The 12836-nt window shown below is 47.7% G+C and overlaps 1 protein-coding gene across 1 annotated transcript in view; it reads left to right on the top strand.

The window, feature by feature from the left end:
• Positions 1-12836, top strand: part of PNKD (PNKD metallo-beta-lactamase domain containing) — a 278177-nt gene that overhangs the window by 213617 nt on the left and 51724 nt on the right. The window contains exon 4 of the mRNA XM_086954467.1: positions 2432-2490. Coding sequence (XP_086810593.1) covers positions 2432-2490 — 59 coding nt within the window. The remainder of the gene's footprint in view (positions 1-2431; positions 2491-12836) is intronic.

Below are 12836 nucleotides of genomic sequence, written 5' to 3'. Positions count from 1 at the left end.
GACAGTTAAGAACCTTCCTTTTAAATACTTGTGAGTCACCCCTGCTGTGAGCCCAGTAGGCACAGGGAAGGATGCATGGTATTTAAAAGTGAGGCAGAAATAGAAAAAATAATATTAGCATGTCCATGCAGTTACCAGTCCCTTAACAATATCTTCACTGTGGCAGGCCTTGCACACCGGAGTTCAGATTAAAATATTAATACTATATCTCAGGAATTGTTCCAGCTAGACCCCTTTTGGTGTGTCTCCTTTCTAGAAACGCGCATTCATCTTTAGGAAGTGTCACCTGGTCGAGAACTGCCTAGAAGTAGATTGCACCTTGATAATGCCCTATATATACTTTACACTCCGGGCAGCAGTTCCACAAGGCAAGGTAGGGAGACCGCTTTATGGCGCCATCAATTTGTTGACAAAAGTACTAGAAAAAGCCCAGCTAGTGCCTTTCTATTAGATGACAAAAGGTGTTCCAGAGTCAACTTGCTGGTTAGCAGGACCCCCGAAAGTCCATGCACCATTCCTGTTTAGACTCTTAGCTGAAGCTCAAGGCATGTTAGTGGTTAAGGCCGATATCTTTACAGTCGCCCTGAATTAAGATGGCGGCAGCAAAAGTAAAAGGTGCAGTTCCATGTACTGGTAAATGACATCATGTGTTCTACCAATGGCCAGAGTGGTTAGAAGAAGGGGAAATGGGTAAGATATAGTAGGATACTTCCTCAGTGTCATGACTAGTCAGGGGCTACAAACGCAAAAAGAGCAGATGATGGACGGAATGCTGAATTAAGCAAACATTCACCCCCAGTCACAGATCCGGGTTAAATCCATTGGTTTTTTGCTCACCACGCCATTCCAGGTTAGACCCAGCCATATGCAAATCAATCTTGACCCTGTGCCTCATGGGAACAGTCCAGACCAAACTGCCAGTCCAGGTCCTCCATGAACCAGAAACAAGCATTCTTGGGCTGACACCTGTATCAGGTGGCTGGATTGGCTGCTTCTGATTGGTCGATCGCCTTCATTCGAGAAAAAAACAGTTCTGTACGCAGCCCTTCATTTCTACTACTCACCAGCAGTTGGCGTTACCGAATGTCGCTTTGTTATGTGATGTCATCTGGGCTTTTAAGCAGTATTATAACAATGCATTCAGCACAAGTTCTGGATACTGCATGATGAAGCACATCATAGTGGGCGAAGTTTCTCCGGCTTCCTGCCAGCAGCACCATACCCTGTGATTTCAAGTAGGGGATTTGAGAAGGTGTGGGTGAATCTACTAAACCGGTGCTTGTCCGGTAGTTTCTGTGGCAGGTGTGGTTGTAGGTTCCCAAGGGTCTAAACTATTGATTGCTGCAAGGCCCATAGTCACAGATGCCATGTCTACAGAAAAGGCAATTAGTAGATCTAGGACAGATGTTAGCTGCACCTGTATCTTGATAGCCTCCAGCAGAAGGCGGTATGGTGGAAGAATGACAGCAGGGGTCAGTAGTGGATGAAAGGTACTTCTCTGGAGTCCCCCCTTTGTGGTAAAAGTCAACCTTCATAGATAACAAGGGGGTAATTTCTAGAGAGGTGGGTGGTCCTGGCCTCCGCCTCCTTTAGAGAGGACCGCCTGCTTCCTGGGACCACCCACCATAACAGATCCCCACCTGAGTAGTGGAATGTTTTTACCTTCAGTGCACCTGCAGCTGTTGTGGATTCACCGAAGGTATGGCGGAACGTCATATGGGCGCCATTTTATTTTGGCACCCGTTAGGAACTATTTTTGTTTTTCTTTGCGAAACTCCGAACGGGGAAGCATGATTCACAAGAACAAAAAAGCAATGTCACTGGCATGCAGGAAGTCCATTCCTGCATATCAGGGTCATGTTCTCTTTTCCATACCTGCAACCGCTGTGCCTTGGTCAAGGATTTCCACTGGTGGAGCCAACTAGGGCTCCGCTGGCAGCCACCCTGTGGATTCCTGATTCTCCGACTGCGGGAGGGCAACTGCGGGGTTGGTGGGGGGAATATCATCCGACCTCTGTAAGAGGCCCCAAATGTATTGTGCCTTTAGCCCTTGAGCTCTACATAAGAATTAGGTGACAGAGGATTTTATTGAATGCCTTTAAATCTGTCCATAATATATTGGCCCCCAAAAAAATGGTTGCGCAATATACTTTGAAAAAATTCTCCAATACTAAAAGGCAGAGGTATGCCGTTGGGGAAGAGAAAGCGGGTATTCACTCATTGGGCAACATCAGTAAGAGGGGAGGGGTTTCCTCAAGCCGCGCCTTGTTGGCTTCAGATTGCCTCTCTGACGGCTGTCTGCCTGGGGGGAGGGGAGGTCTGTTGTATGTTATGGGGCTTTGTTTACTTCAGAGATTTGACCGTTTTGGGGATGGTATTCATGAAACTCTAGTCTCCTAATGGTGTTATGTTTTCTTTTCCTGTGTTACAGGCATCTCTGGAGGAAGAAGGGGTGACCCTAGAGGCGATCTTGTGCACCCACAAACACTGGTAAGTTAAAAAGATGTACTTTTGAGGACTTGACTCTGCTCTGGCGGTTCTGCCTTTGGTGGTGATGTGCTCAGACATGGGGCAAGGAGTGGGTTTGATGTCAAAACCAGTTTCTGGCGTTGCTTGCTTCCAGCTCCAGCCGACACCTTGCGGCCACAACCCGGGAGCCAGAAGCTACCAGAGTCAACAAAGTAGTTCATACAGGCCTCATAATAATTCCCACTCGATGCTTTACACTTTTACTCTCAAATAAAAACAAAACTGCTGCAGATCAGGTTGATCACCCAGTGCTGCACCCGTCCACAACAATGGAATCCCCATTTCCAACTGGACTGAAGAGATCTGCTGCATGCTGCTGACCAATGGCAGGCTTTAATTCAGCCCACCACTGCAGGTCCCAACCCTCCACGTGCTACGAGCGCCTCTTGATATCTCTGAATGACAGTCGGATATGGATGATATTAACAAAGTCCCTCCCAGTGTATCTCTGCACCTGCCTTGCTCTAACCTATGCCTGGTCAAGAACACAAACTTTAAATAAAATATTTCAGAATGGACAACCCAGTGCAGAAATGTGTTAAGTGGACCTTGGTCATTAGAAATTCCTTAAGGAGACATGCAGAGCTGTATAAAGCTATCAGCTTGCTCGAAACCATTAACTGCGCGCCTCTCTTACACCTCTTCATCCACCGCACGGTTAACCTCGCATCTCATACCATGATACCCACTGCACCGCGGTCATCACCCTCAACATTGAAACACTTCCCAGATAGGATCAAAACTAAAACAACACACCCCATACACAGTGTAGCGTGCTACCCATTTAGGTAAGTGTTTCAGTGCACCACGTAAGTGCTATGTACATTTTGTAATGCTATACAGTAGTTTACCCTCCATTGTGGTGCATTCTGAGCTGCAGGCTGGCACAGCTCCCTCAAAGCCGGGGCCTCGTCCGCTTCCTTTGAGGGTCTCCCTCAAAGCCCTCAGCCTGGGATGCCCTTGATTGAGTCTTCTCACTCCTTCACCGCCGAAGCAGCCGTCCGATTTCCTTCCAGGGGCAAGAGGAAAGTAGGTTGGCCTCCAGTACTGTCTCCGCCAAGGACCCCAGATACGCTTTGTTATGCATCTAAACAGCCAGGATCCTGTAGGGACTTACATTGTGAAGCTTGAAGGCATTGAGGCTGGCACTGTGAGGAGCTTCAGGCCCACAGACTGTGTGACTCATGGTGACCAAGCACCGCATGAGGAGCAGGCCTTGCAAAGCGCTCGGGCTAGTCCAAGTGTGGGGAGTTGGTATACAAGGGCAGAGTAGGAGAAGGATTTGGTTTCCCTGACTGTTTCCCGGACACCACACTGCTTCTGGGAGTCATCCCTGAGAAGGTCAAAGCATACGGTCACTGTCTTGTTGAGCCTATCCCCACAAACCGGCATTGCATTAAAGGATCGACCCAGCCTGTCCTGGCTCCAGAGCGGCAGGTGCGTTACCCCAAGAGGTGAGTCCATCTCCATCCCCGGTGCGGGTCTGGGACCAGAGTCTCCTGCTGGTCTGGTGATCGTGGAGCTGAGCTCAGATCTTCCTCTGGTTGATCTGTCTGAAGGGGGGTGTGGGGTCTTTTCTGGCTTCTCCCTCAGCCCCCTGCAGCTGAGCCTGGCACCTGCCCTGGGCAGGTAGGAGAGGATCACCCAGACAACAAATGATGTGCCTGGGCAAAGGAAGCACTAGAGGGGGGCCTCTTCCAGACTTGTAGCACTGGGGGCAGAAATAGAAGAAGCATAAAAGGCACAATCCTCGCACCAGCCCATGTCAACTGCTCCTTTCGTGCTTGGGAGTTTGACCCCGACAAACGATGTGAGTCAAAACCAAGAGTGCCTGACCCTGTCCCCCGGTGAGTCGGCTCACTGCCTCGAGGAGCAGGGCTTGGCACTGGCTTCCTCAGTCCAGCTGTTGACTCTCAACAGTCCACACCAGGGTTCAGGACCCTACAGCTTCGCTCTGAGGACGGCGCCCAGTCGAGTGTTCGGAGTGTGTCTGTGCTCCTTTTATGCAGGCCACGTGTGTTAGTGGCTGAATGAAGGATTCCCACATCATGATGAAGATGAGAAGTATTTATAAAGTGCAAACTCCGCCCTCTGGGTGGGTTTTGTGGCGCTAGAGCTGATTTAAGTTATATTTTCTGGAGCAGCCACATTTTAAAGCTCTTACTCCATTTGTAGTGGTCAGCTTCTGACCTGAGACTCACTGGAAGGACAGTCCATAACTTTGAAGCTGGGACAGAAGAAGACCTACTCCCTTTTCTTTCCAGCTTCAATCTAGATCAGGTAGGAGGGGGCGCTCCTTCGACCCCTTGCGCTCCTAGGCGTATGTACATCCTGTTAGCTGGTCAGCAAGACTCTCTGGCCTTGTTTGGTAGAAAGCTCGATGCCCTAGGCAAGCCATTTTAAAGTGGTTTGTTGGAGCTAGAGCAGCTCTTTCCAAGAGCCTGAGGATGAATGGTACATCTCTGTGCTAGGAGCTTAGATGCCCAACTTTCCACCCTCAGGAGTTGCATCAGATGTTTTGTCGGAAGCCTTTAAAACATTTACAGTAATCCAGATGAGAGTCAACCAGTGCCTGGACCACAGCTATACGAGTCTGCTTAGGTAATAAATGGAGCCCGTTCCGCAAGAGTCTTAAATGCAGAAGGCACGATGCAAGACCCTGGGGGTTTGTTTCATCATATTTAATAAGGTGTCGCTAATAACTCAAGTTCTTTGCCATTAAAACTAGAATTGGTTCGTCTCCTAGTTCTTTAGACCACTAATTTGGTGCGTCGACATAGATCCGGGAACGAAGCAAATGAATCTGCCTTTGTCCTCGTTTGATTTTAGTCTATTGTTGCACATCCACTTCTGGGCTTGTGTAAGTTCCCTGCTGCCTTTGCTTCACTAGTCACTGATACAATGAGCTGGGTATCACCTGCATAGGACTCCGTGACTGCCACATCTTCGTATTAGAGCGGCCTGTGGTGAGATGCACAAATTACACCAGGTAAGGGTTAAGGTGGAGCCCTGGGGAACTCCACATGGCAGCAATAAGCATGCGGTTATCCTACCTGTCAATTGGTGCCTTGTAGGGGGCGAGGCCTGTGCTGAGAGCTATCTAAGATGCACTGACTCTGCCCCTCAGTAAGACATCCCACCCCCTCCCAAAAAAACAAAGGGTCATTGAGGCCGTCGCCGATGACCTGGGGTGTTTTCACAGCTTTTAATGGACATCAGCTACTTGCAGCCTCCGAAAACAAGCTGGAAATCCACAGTTTACATTGTTTTTCAGCTTGTTTTCCCTGGCCCTGTGTGATTTCCTCACCGGTTGACTGTGTTTAGGCAGCCGAAATCATGTGACACACAGTGGCACCATGTGAGTGTTCAGGAATGGGATTATTTAAAAAGGAGGAAACCATTTTAGTGGATTTCCCTGCACTGCCAGAGTATTCAGTCTTTGAATGAAGGTTTGATGGGAAACTGTGTCAAAGGCGGCACTGAGATCTAATGGTACCAGTACCTCGCGCTGTCCCTTATCCGGCAGTATTCTTCAATTGCGTATGTTGTCCTCCGCGGCCTTTGAGGCTCTGCCAGTCTGGCACTGCTGACCATCAGCCCAGAGATGAGCCTCTGGCCCTGTGCCCAGACACTCACTCCCCTGCTGAGATCACAGAGCTATGCAGTACGCCTGGGTCAGCAGGAAGGATCCCGTGGATGCTCTGGGCACAGACGGAGCCTTGTTTCAGCCTGGCATGAAGCCAGTGCTGTAGGGTCCAGTACTGTGCCTGTGCTCCTAGAGGCGGGGCAGGCCTCCCACCTTACCATGCTCCCTATTGTACCGGGTCCGTCAGACAGAACCAGGGGTGGAAACTGGCTCACAGACTCGTTTTATAATCCGTACTCGCTTGTCTGGGCATAATCCGCTTTCATTACCTCCAAATCCTGTTGGCATTACAAGAAAACCGTCCTCTCACGCCCGTCTTTTGGCACTCTTGGGGATCAGTGCTAAACCGCTTACTGCTTGTGAAGCAAGAAATTTTGTTTCAGAACAGGACAAGATAAGTGTTGTGTGAAGTTGTAATTGTTATGTAGGGTTCAGCCAGCAGGCATTGCTACACAAGGGAAAAGAAACCAGCCCATGCTGGGGAAGAGAAAAGGCACAGTCCTGGAAAGTAAGAACAGTATGTACTAAAGCGTGTGGGGGTCGGAGGGAGGCAAGACAATTAACATATAGATTCAGCAGCTACTACAAGACATGTGACTGCCACAAACTGACCGAACAGGGCATGCTACACTGGATGAAAGAAAGAGACATTCATAGGGTAGAGTGAAGCTCCAGGAGTGTGCTTGCTACCATACCAGAGGTCTGCACTTAAGGAAGTTAAATTGTGTTCACTTCAATTCTTTAATACATTTTTATCTTTAAGCAGTTGGGATCACACAGTTGATCTGGTATTTTGCAGAAAAATGCACTTGTATCCGACATTTTTTTTTAAATTATATTTTTATTGATTTTCTTAACAGAATGCAGATAGGACTGCCTTTGACCTTGTGCCTAGGGAGATTCTTTGGGGAGTACTCTCCGATATGGGGTTTCCACGCTACATCTTGTCCATATTGGTGAGGCTCCACGAAGGCAACTTTGCCCAAGTAAGATGGGGCACAGAGGGCGAGAAAACCTACAGAATCCCAGTAGAGCGAGGGGTTCGCCAGGGATGTGTTCTTGCTCCCACTCTTTTCTCACTATATGTGAATGGTGTGGTTGAGCATCTGCTAAAAGATCCTTCACATGAACCATCTCTGGCGGGCGAGCGAATTCCTACCCTCCTATTTGCGGATGATACGCTCTTAATATCGAAGAGCCCAACGGGCCTCCAAAACCTCCTAGATAACTTCCAGATTTTTTGCTTGCAGCGGGGTCTAGTAATAAATACTGATAAATCAAAGTACTTGGTGATGAATCCCCCGAAAAAACGTGGCCGTCCCCCTACATTAAACCTTGTGCCTTTGGAAAGGGTCACTGTGTTTGATTATTTAGGCATACGCATATTGCATACCATGCAGTGGACCCCGCACCTTTGCAAAATGCTGCTAACCCATAAGAGGGTAGCCGGGGTACTGCTCAAGGAACAGCGCTCCTGTTCGATAAGGCCAATAGCCCCTGTCATTGACATTAATAAAGCAAAGGGAGTTAGCTCTGCTCTCTATTGGGCAGAGCTATGGGGTACTATTAGTACAGATGAACTGACAAAGTCCGAAAATAAATTCTATAGGGACCTTATGTCACTTCCCCAGAGTACCCCAATGATACCTTTATTGCTTGATTTAGGTTGTCGCCCTATTAGCGATTTGGCAAAGCTTCGGCCTTTGCTCCTATGGGCCCGGCTGTGGCGAGTACCTGAATTGGCCAAATATGCTAAAGGGCTATCTGAAGTAATGTCATTGCTCGGATGGCATAAAGTAAAGTGGTTAAAAGATGTAAAAGCTTTGCTTGGCGATTGGGGCCTTAGTGAGGCATGGGTTGGTAGGTCCTCTCCTCCGAAGGCAATTTTAAAGAGCCTCTATTGGAATTGGGTTGCGTCTAGAATTAGTATTGATCACGCTCTGGGTAGTCTTACGGACGACTTCCTAAAGTTCAAGGATTTGCCGATTCGGGAACTTTATTTGGATATTATCTGGAAGTCACTCGATAGGGCCCTTTACTTTAGATTTAGAGTCGGGGCTCTCCCGGTGCGTGCCTAAACAGCTTGCTGGAAACCCCCGGCTCAAACAACAGCATTTTGCCCTATCTGCTTAACCAGACCAGAAACTATAGCGCACTTCATGTTTGAATGTCCGGCGTACATGCACCCAAGAAATAGGTGGCTCAAACCTCTATGTCGGTTGTTAGGCACTAGGTCACACAATGAGGCATTGCGCATTTTGATGGCAGATTCACGGCCATCGTATGCTTGTGGCCTCTCTAAATTTTTATCATGGGCATGGCATGTTAGAAACAAAAGGCTTAAATGAAATGTTTAATCTGATTTTTAATCAGTCGCTTAAAACGTCGTTTTTAACTTGTAAATAGTGGCTGTAAAAATTTGGTGTAAATAGATTATTTCTTGTTCTTAATTCCAAATGTGCTTTTTTAAAATAATGTGATGTTTTTATGATATGTTTTTATCGAAATAAAGCCTTTCTGACTGACTGACTGGCAGATATACATATAACATTTAGAGCCTTTTGCTGTTTCATTAGGCAAGCACGTGTTACATAAAAAGCGTTTGGTTCTTGGTCTTCATTTGCTAATGGAAGTTTGGCAACTGATCTTTTCTGTGCCCTACCGCAAAACTGTGCGTGGCCCAGGCCTATCCAGGAACCCCTATCCTCCTTCAAGATGTTGGGTCTTGAGTCCAAAAAAAGGCGTGGCCTCCCTTCAACCAATGGAGTCTTTTAGTCTGTAAAACATCCTGTGACACCGTGTCCATCACTTCGGTCACCTTGCTGATAATAATTGTAGCATCGTCTACCAGAGCTGAATTATGTGCGTCCTTAATTTGGTGTCTGGAGGGTTTTGTTTCCATCCACTGTCCTGATTTGAGAGCCTTGGTTGTCTAACCTTCTTCGACCACTGCTCTGGAGTTCTCCTCCGGTCGACCCACTGCCCTGATGGGGTTGACTTTCACTGAGTGGACTGTGTATCAAGTGGTTCTAGGGCAGGACATTGGCAGCAGCGCAGGGAGCTGAGCCCTTGAATAGTGGGTGCTTCTCACATGGGGTTGAGATCAAACATGTTATAGCCGGCCCTTTGTTGCTTCTCTTGCGGGAAGAGGTGGGTGTTGGTTTGAGACGGTGAATTGGATTCACTTGGCCTGTGATGCGCATAAATTCACTATTGATGACTTGGATATCTGTTGCAGAACTGTTGATGTTTTTCTGCCTTAAACCTCGGCTCTTCCACCAGTTTGTTAATCTCTGACTTCTGGTTTTGACTGTAGCTGTGAGTTGACACTGATGGTTACATATTAGATAGGGCAGACTCTTGGGGAGGGTCACTGGAAGTCTCATTCGGGTTGCAATCTTCGTTGACGTAACCACAGCCCCTATCCATTAACGAACCTTCATGTACTCTGAGGTGCGCCTTGTCCCTGTTAGTCAGTCTTGGGGTGCTCATTGTCCGGCTGGTTGGGAGGTTTGTCGGATCCAGAATATTTGGTCCAGCCTGCATTTCCAGGTCTGCTCCTCTGTCATAGGGCCCATTGGCCCAATCCATGGAGCTCGTATCCTCTTTTCCTAGCCATGAGAATGGATTCTGGGAGCAGGAGGTTGGCGTAGAGGTGGATCCACGTGCTTGCGAGGGAGGGTGACGAGCAGCAGAGAAGGCTCTCCTCCAGCCTGCAGGGGATGCGGGAGTCCTAATTCCAGCTGTGATGAGGTTGATACTCGTCCTTTCATCTGGGGGGCTGGTGATGAGGGCTCGCTGCCGCTTCCCTTTGTTGTCGGCTATCTGGGGACCAGGCCAGGTGAACACCTTCCACAGTACATCACAGGACTGAGTAATTGAACCTGATGGCCGCAGGAGATGCAGTCTGGGTCCTTTGATGCAGAACCTGTGTACAGGGCAGGCTGGGACCCCTGATCCTTGATTTTGCCTTCCGGCTTCAGTGACCCTTCCATGTAATGCTCCACTTTGGCCATTCTCTTCTCCAGGCCTGAGCCCAAAGGGTTAATAAGCTAGGGTGGCCCGCTGTCCCGGCAGATTTTGGCTCAGGTCCTGGTTATCGGTGAGGGTCGACTAAAAACAGCTGAGGCAGTGGCAGAGGGTCTTTTTCATGGTTGAGCTACTTAAATAACATACACTAGTAACACAACACTGGCTTTTTATTTATTTCCTTAGTGCCTCGTCGCTGTATTGAGGAGCGCTGTCATTCTGGCCCGATGGATGATGTTGAATTGAGTCCTTCTATTTTTGTGAAATGTACCTGTTTATCTGCCACATGCATCAACATTTGGATTTGCGATTCCTAAATAGCGATTTTTAAGGAATCGCTATTTGGGAATTGCAAATCCTTATGCATGTAGGAATCGCAGAATAAATTGCGATTCCTTAACATTATCTATTAGTGATTTGCAAATTGCGAATCGCTATTAGGTAATGATACTCCATTCATTCCTATGGACCTATAATAATGAATGGCAATGCATTCGCTAATTGCGATTACCAAATTGGTAATTGCAAATTGCAAATGCAATTCCAAGGGTGCAAGAGGGCCTAAGGCACCCCCCCAAAAAGGTAAGTTTGCATTTGTGTGCGTCGCATGTCACTTAGGAAAATGCACTTTTGCGCAAATTAGCATCAACCTGAAAGTTGAGACCTATGGGTGGTATATGCGCTCTAAAGAAACAGGACATAGGCATGGTAATTAGCGTTTCCTAAATGCACAGTTTGCATTTAGGAGAGGCGTGATGCATCGCATTTAGGGAATCGCAAATTGCAATTCCCTAAATGCATTCGCAATTTAGGTAATCGCAATAAATTGTGATTACCTAATTTGCGAATGGAAATGGGTTCATGCATCAGAAAAAGGCTTGCGCCTAAAAAAAAGCCTTGATGCATGTGGCCTATCTCTTTCAAAATCTAGTCACCCTGATAATCAGATTTTGTTTTTAGCGTCGTCGAAGATGGCAGCAGAAAGGACCTATCGTTAGGGATGTCGACGACACCAAACAAAATTAAACCGCGTGTGAACAGAGCCCCTGTGGGCTGCTTCCTAAAGGTACATGTCTGCCAGGGCGGCTGTCGTGACCCCCTCAGCCCCGGCTTTGGCCGCGCTGGCGCCACACCTCTAGGCGCTGCCCGGAACGTCTATCTATGCAGAAGATAAGAGGCAACTTGAGCAAGGTCGTGATATCTAAGTGCGGACATCAGCCACTTCTGCCGCAGTCGCTTAAGTACAAATCGGTATCTGTGTGGTCTGGTCCGTTAGATGTTAACATGCCATGTGACGTTAACTTCAGATATGTATGCATATAACTGCCCTGCTTCCGGTTACTTTCTGTGCCTGTTTGACCTACATACTGTTTGTGTGCCTGTCTGACCTACTACTTAGTCATTTATGCTGGATCTACTACTTCTGCCTACCTGACCTGTTCCTGTGCCTGACCTGTGGACCATGAATGCCTGACCTACTTCCTGTGAGTGCCTGTTCCATTTCTTTTGCGTGTCTGACCTACATCTCTAGCTTGCCTGACCTACATCCCAGCATGCTTGTCTGGTTAACTCCTTGGGCACGCCTGACCTACATTTAGATCTTGACCGTCTTCCTGTGTGACACGGTTCGTCATGGTCCAGGAGAAGGGACGCCTTGGCATGCATCTATAGTGGCATCTGTTCAGATATTCATTCATTGTATAGATTTCCAAGCGTTAGGTACAGATTGCCAAGCGTACAGATTGCCAAGCATTAGATACAGATTGCCACAGGTGAACATTTCCACCCCCTCCTTCCAACATATTCTGCGAAAGCCACTAAGGGCCTTTCCAGTAGCAAACTTGATCAGGACAGACATGGAGCCATTAGAGGTCACAGATAATGAAAGCTTGGGAACGTGGGCCAGCCACTGCCCCCCTGTACACCCAGCTTCTCTCCCAGCTCCAACTACTTGAGAAGGTTTTCCAGATTGCCAAGCATTAGGTACAGATTGCCAAGCATTAGGTACAGATTGCCAAGCGTTAGGTACAGATTGCCAAGCATTAGGTACAGATTGCCAAGCATTAGGTACAGATTGCCAAGCATTAGGTACAGATTGCCAAGCGTTAGGTACAGATTGCCAAGCGTTAGGTACAGATTGCCAAGCGTTAGGTACAGATTGCCAAGCATTAGGTACAGATTGCCAAGCATTAGATACAGATTTCCAAGCGTTACGTACAGATTGCCAAGCATTAGATACAGATTGCCAGGCAGTATTTACCAAAGTGACAAGCGTAAGGCACAGATTGCCAAGCGTTAGGTACAGATTGCCAAGCGTTAGGTACAGATTTCCAAGCGTTAGGTACAGATTGCCAAGCGTACAGATTGCCAAGCATTAGATACAGATTGCCAGGCAGTATTTACCAAAGTGACAAGCATTAGGTACAGATCGCCAAGCATTAGGTACAGATCACCAAGCATTAGGTACAGATTGCCAAGCATTAGATACAGATTGCCAAATATTAGTTACAGATTGCCAGGCAGTTTTTACCAGATTGCCAAGCGTTAGGTACAGATTGCCAAGCGTTAGGTACAGATTGCCAAGCGTTAGGTACAGATTTTCAAGCGTACAGATAGCCAAGCATTAGATACA

Source organism: Lissotriton vulgaris, chromosome 2_1 (assembly GCF_964263255.1).
Source record: "Lissotriton vulgaris chromosome 2_1, aLisVul1.2, whole genome shotgun sequence".
Classification (NCBI taxonomy): Eukaryota; Metazoa; Chordata; class Amphibia; order Caudata; family Salamandridae; genus Lissotriton; species Lissotriton vulgaris.
The sequence above is the reverse complement of the archived record's forward strand: the minus strand, read 5'-3'. Positions and strand labels throughout refer to the sequence as shown.